General features: G+C 34.6%; 1 protein-coding gene across 1 annotated transcript in view; it reads right to left on the reverse strand.

The window, feature by feature from the left end:
* Window positions 1–1,189: 1,189 nt before the first annotated feature.
* LOC107664819 (forkhead box protein N3-like) overlaps window positions 1,190–4,533 on the reverse strand; it is a 46,122-nt gene continuing 42,778 nt past the window's right edge. Inside the window, exons 5-6 of the mRNA XM_016455491.1 lie at window positions 3,312–3,420; window positions 1,190–2,383 (exon numbers count right to left, since the gene is read on the reverse strand). Of these exons, the coding sequence (XP_016310977.1) occupies window positions 1,915–2,383; window positions 3,312–3,420 (578 nt within the window). The 3' untranslated portion in view covers window positions 1,190–1,914. The remainder of the gene's footprint in view (window positions 2,384–3,311; window positions 3,421–4,533) is intronic.

The following is a 4,533-nucleotide window of genomic DNA, read 5'->3' on the forward strand; positions in this document are numbered from 1 at the left end:
GAAGAAGGTTAGAAAAAAAAAAAAAAAAGGGAATAATTTTCCGTTTTTTATTTTATTTTTTAATTTAAACTGAAAAATAGCAGAAAAATAATAAATTAAAATAATAATAATAAATAAATGTAATGTATATATTATTTATTTTTAAATAAATAATAATACAAAAATAATTTGATTGCGGAAAAATAATTTTCCGCTATAATTTCCTTAGCTGGAATATAATATAATATAAATTTTGCTATACTGAATTACTACTGAAAATAAATAAATGAAAACGACTTGTCATTTAAAACTCTGATATTTTTTATTATTGCAACTGGAAGACAATACATTACATAAACATTATGTTAAGTTTCAGGAGAAATATGTGGAAAAGTAACAACATGATGTGACATTTATTGTCATATAGACAATGTGGTTATTTACATGAATTGATGAAATAGTTTGATCTTGTTCTTTGGCAATATGATTGCACACCAAGGAAATAGACAGCTTTATACTCGTACAGCATTGGCATCTGAGTGTATTGAAAATAGACCTGGTCAAATACATATTCATCATGATTCCACTGTGCTCTAAAAATCATACCAGACCACTAGTGACTTACGGAAGTACAAGGACCAAAACATATTTGGCAAAAACAAACAACATCAACAACATTGACAAAACCCTTATATTATTTCACACAATTTCAGAGGCTGTGAGAGTTTTCCAATAAATAAGTCATGCATATTTTTCCCTCCCTTTTGTCTTACATGGATTTGTATAAATCTTAGTCATTAAATAGGTTGTTTTTGCTACACAAAACAAATGGCATATTATGGGACTGGAATAAATTGAAAGCAAAACAGCATAGCAGCAGCTTATTGCCTATATGCGGATCAAATAAAGTAGGGCCATCCCACTGTACGTCTCTCATTTTACATCGTACTCACACTTACAGTGCCGCTCCATCACTAGACCCCCTGCCGGAGACAAACAGTCCTATCCTACTATTAAAAAAAAAGTGCTGAAATATCGAGCTGAAATGTTTTGAAATGTTTGATATGTCTGTGCTCCGCTCCCCCGTGGACACACAACATTCAGAAAGCGATTCATACATAAAGCGGAAGTGGAGTGTAAACATCATGATAGATGCTGCGTAGCAAATATACTGTATGTATGACGCTGACAGATGTCCACTAGCAGAGGAAAAATTGAAATCGCATCATATGACCCCTTTAAAGGAATAAAATTTAATGCCATACTACTTTTAATGAGGACGGCTGTATCAAACTGACATTTGTAACTTTATGCCCCAAAAACGATCACTATTAATTCAGAAATTAAACCATGCCCATCACAAAAAACGCATTGTATGTATGAACTGGATTTTTAATGCATTTTTAAATCAATCAATAAACCCAGACCAAGACAACTCAGCGTCATGTCATTGACCTAGATATTCATCTGATGTTTTTTGTATAGGTTGGTATCGCTACTTTTTGAAACTATTATTGGTCTTACTAAGTGTGCATGGATTAACTGCACTTTCATCAACAGGTTTCATATCTTTGGCACACTTGAGCAGCATAAAAATCTCTCCATTCAGCTTTCTGATGTGAACTAGAAGGATTGCTACAACATAATTCATTCATTTCAATTGTGATTTTTAATTGATGAATTAAAAGAAAAACATTTTTCACTCAAATGACCCAAATTTTACTATGGCTTTTATCCATCTTCTCACACACACACACACACACACACACACACACACACACACAACAACACGAACATTAGAATCTTTCACCCTAGAAATCAAATTTGACAAGGGACAACAGTGATTTTATTGATATTGCAACAACTGACTAGAATTCACCTGATATCCTGGAACAGAAGTATTTAGATCTGTGTTAACGGGATTTTCGTTCATTGCTAATCATTGGCTTCCTCTTTCAGCTCCTTCTTACACGTACGCAGAGCGTTTTTATTCACGCCGGTGTGCACACCGGCCAGGTGAAGCAACGACCCCGCCGCCTCCATCTCCTTGTCTTCCTCTTTTTTGACCAGGAGCTTTTCCGCCCGCCTCTTCTTCAGGGGAAGCGTGTCGCCGGGGGTCCGCAGGTGACCTTTGGTCCACAGCAGTCTTCTGCGCTGGAGCAGCTGGGAAGGAGGTGGCGTGGCGTCCAGCGGAAAATCTTTTTGCTCCTCCTTGACCTCAGTGAGCGTGACCTCCTGGGAACCCTGAGTGGAGCAGGAGGAGACGGAGGAAGAAATGTCCCCCTTTGTATTTAGGGACTGTGAGCTGCTGTATGTGTGGTCCTCCTGCTGATCATCGCTGGGTGGAGGAGAGTCACTGCGCAGGCTGTTTTTACCCCGGGTCAGATAGTCGCCCAGGGCTGATCTGTTAAGGCAGACAGAGAGAGGCAAACCATTATTAAAGTTACACAGATGCTATTATCCAATATGACTTGCTGTGTATTCAGGGTATATATGGTGTGTTATGTTATGGCTGGTAATCAATAAATGGCTGATATTACAATTAAAAATTAAATAATAAAAACTCAAATGAGTCATTTAAAATGCTACATGTGAATAATATAATATACAGTATAAAACATGATTATTCAGTCTGAGATTTACTAAGAGCACTATTTAGTTATTATTGTTTTTAAAGATTAATTTTAAGTAAGCATTAGATGTACTGTAAATGTAATAATATGGAAAATAAACAAATTTAAATGGCCAATACTGGAAAACATCCAAAATACAGTATTTGACCAATCTGATGGTCAAATATTTTTTTTTTATTAAATTGTATTAAATTAGTTCTTGTTTTAAGCACATATCTAACAAAATTTAGTAAGGTTTATGTTAAAAAAAAAAATGTATTGAAAAAAACATTTTAATGGCATAAAACAAGACAAAATGCATTTTGTGTTTTTTTTTAAACGGCTTTGCAGTGGCATTTTCTTCTGTCAGCTCCATTTATATGAATTAAAGACAAGAAAGGTATTATTTATTCACTATTATAGTAATTATTAATATTATATAATACAGTTTCATTTTAGTTTTATGTGCTTTTGCCATTTTTATTATTGTTAATATCTCCATTTAGCTTTAATTTTTGTTTGAGTTTGAGTTTTATTTCATTTTGTAAATGTTTGTACTTCAAATTAAATTTCACTTCATATTCACTTCAGTTAGTTGCCAACATTTACATTTAGTTTTTTATCTAATATTTTATTTTATTTCAGCTTTTTTCAATTACCAAAAACGATTTCAATAGTTGAGTTAACAATAACAACACTGCTGGAGAAGGATATTCTAACCTCACGGCTGTGGTCCTCTTGCTCACAGGACTCAAAGGAAGGGGTCTGATAACCGGAAAGAGCCCCTGAGCAGCAACACGTGAGCTATGCTGTATCACTCTCTGTGGAACTGTGAAATACAAACCCCAATTACAACAGAGAAAATATACTGGACTGGATTACATTACTCCTATTCGACTGCAGAACAGGCAGTTTATGCTCCTCTCTGTGCTTTTGTTTTGCTCATACAACATCTACATTACTGATACATATCTTAAAGTAATGTTTAGGAGAACTGAAAAACAGCGGTTCTCAACCTTTTTGATTTCAAGGCCCCTCATTGTCTAAGACAATAATCAAAGGCCCCCCATGTACGGTAAGATATTTCTGGTACTTCTGCTATAATGACAAAGCCACTTGTTTTCAAAATGGTTTACTGGCTTGTTTACAGAGAGGATATATTAAGATAATTAAATAAAATAATTTATATAATAATAATTAATTATATTCTGTAATTTCACATTTTTCAAAAACTGAACTTTCCAGTAGTACAAGGGGGATTTTGTTTTGCCATTTTTTGAATATAAAATATAATTTTAACTTAAAAACAATTAAAATCGCAATTTCTCAGAAATTCCCACCTGATAGAATGTTTCAGAGACAGAACTATTACAAATGTATATTAATTAGAAATGATTAACTAGTGACATTTCCAGGTCTAGAAATCACACTTTTGCAATTCTCTCATTATCCACAGTCTTGAAAACATGTATAAACGAGTGAATTTAAAATAAAAAATAGGGAAAAAAAAACAGAAATGACAACTGCTGAGGTAACAAAATGTGATGTTAAAATATGTCAGTTTACATCTAGAATTGCAGCTGTTTTTAGGTAAAATGTAGCTTATTTTAAACCAACTTAAAGGTGGGGTAAGTGATTTTTCAAAAACGCTTTAGAAAACTGATTCGGGCCGACTAGCAAAACAAACTTGTAGCCAATCAGCAGTAAGGGGCGTGTCTACTCATGATGTGGAGGAGAGAGCGTTCAGTGCACAGGACGCACATTAGTGAGCCGAGCGACAGAAAGATAGAGATGGCGGATAAAACACAAAAGAGTAAAAAACGTCTGCGGAACAAAAGAAAGCTTAAGGCAAAAAGGCAAGAAGTAGGATCCGTGTAAATATCGGATCAGATTTCCAGCGCTGGAGAGAACTCAAGGAGCGGAAGGCCTGCGATCGGACGCC

Source organism: Sinocyclocheilus anshuiensis, unplaced genomic scaffold (assembly GCF_001515605.1).
Source record: "Sinocyclocheilus anshuiensis isolate Anshui unplaced genomic scaffold, SAMN03320099.WGS_v1.1 scaffold135, whole genome shotgun sequence".
NCBI lineage: Eukaryota > Metazoa > Chordata > Actinopteri > Cypriniformes > Cyprinidae > Sinocyclocheilus > Sinocyclocheilus anshuiensis.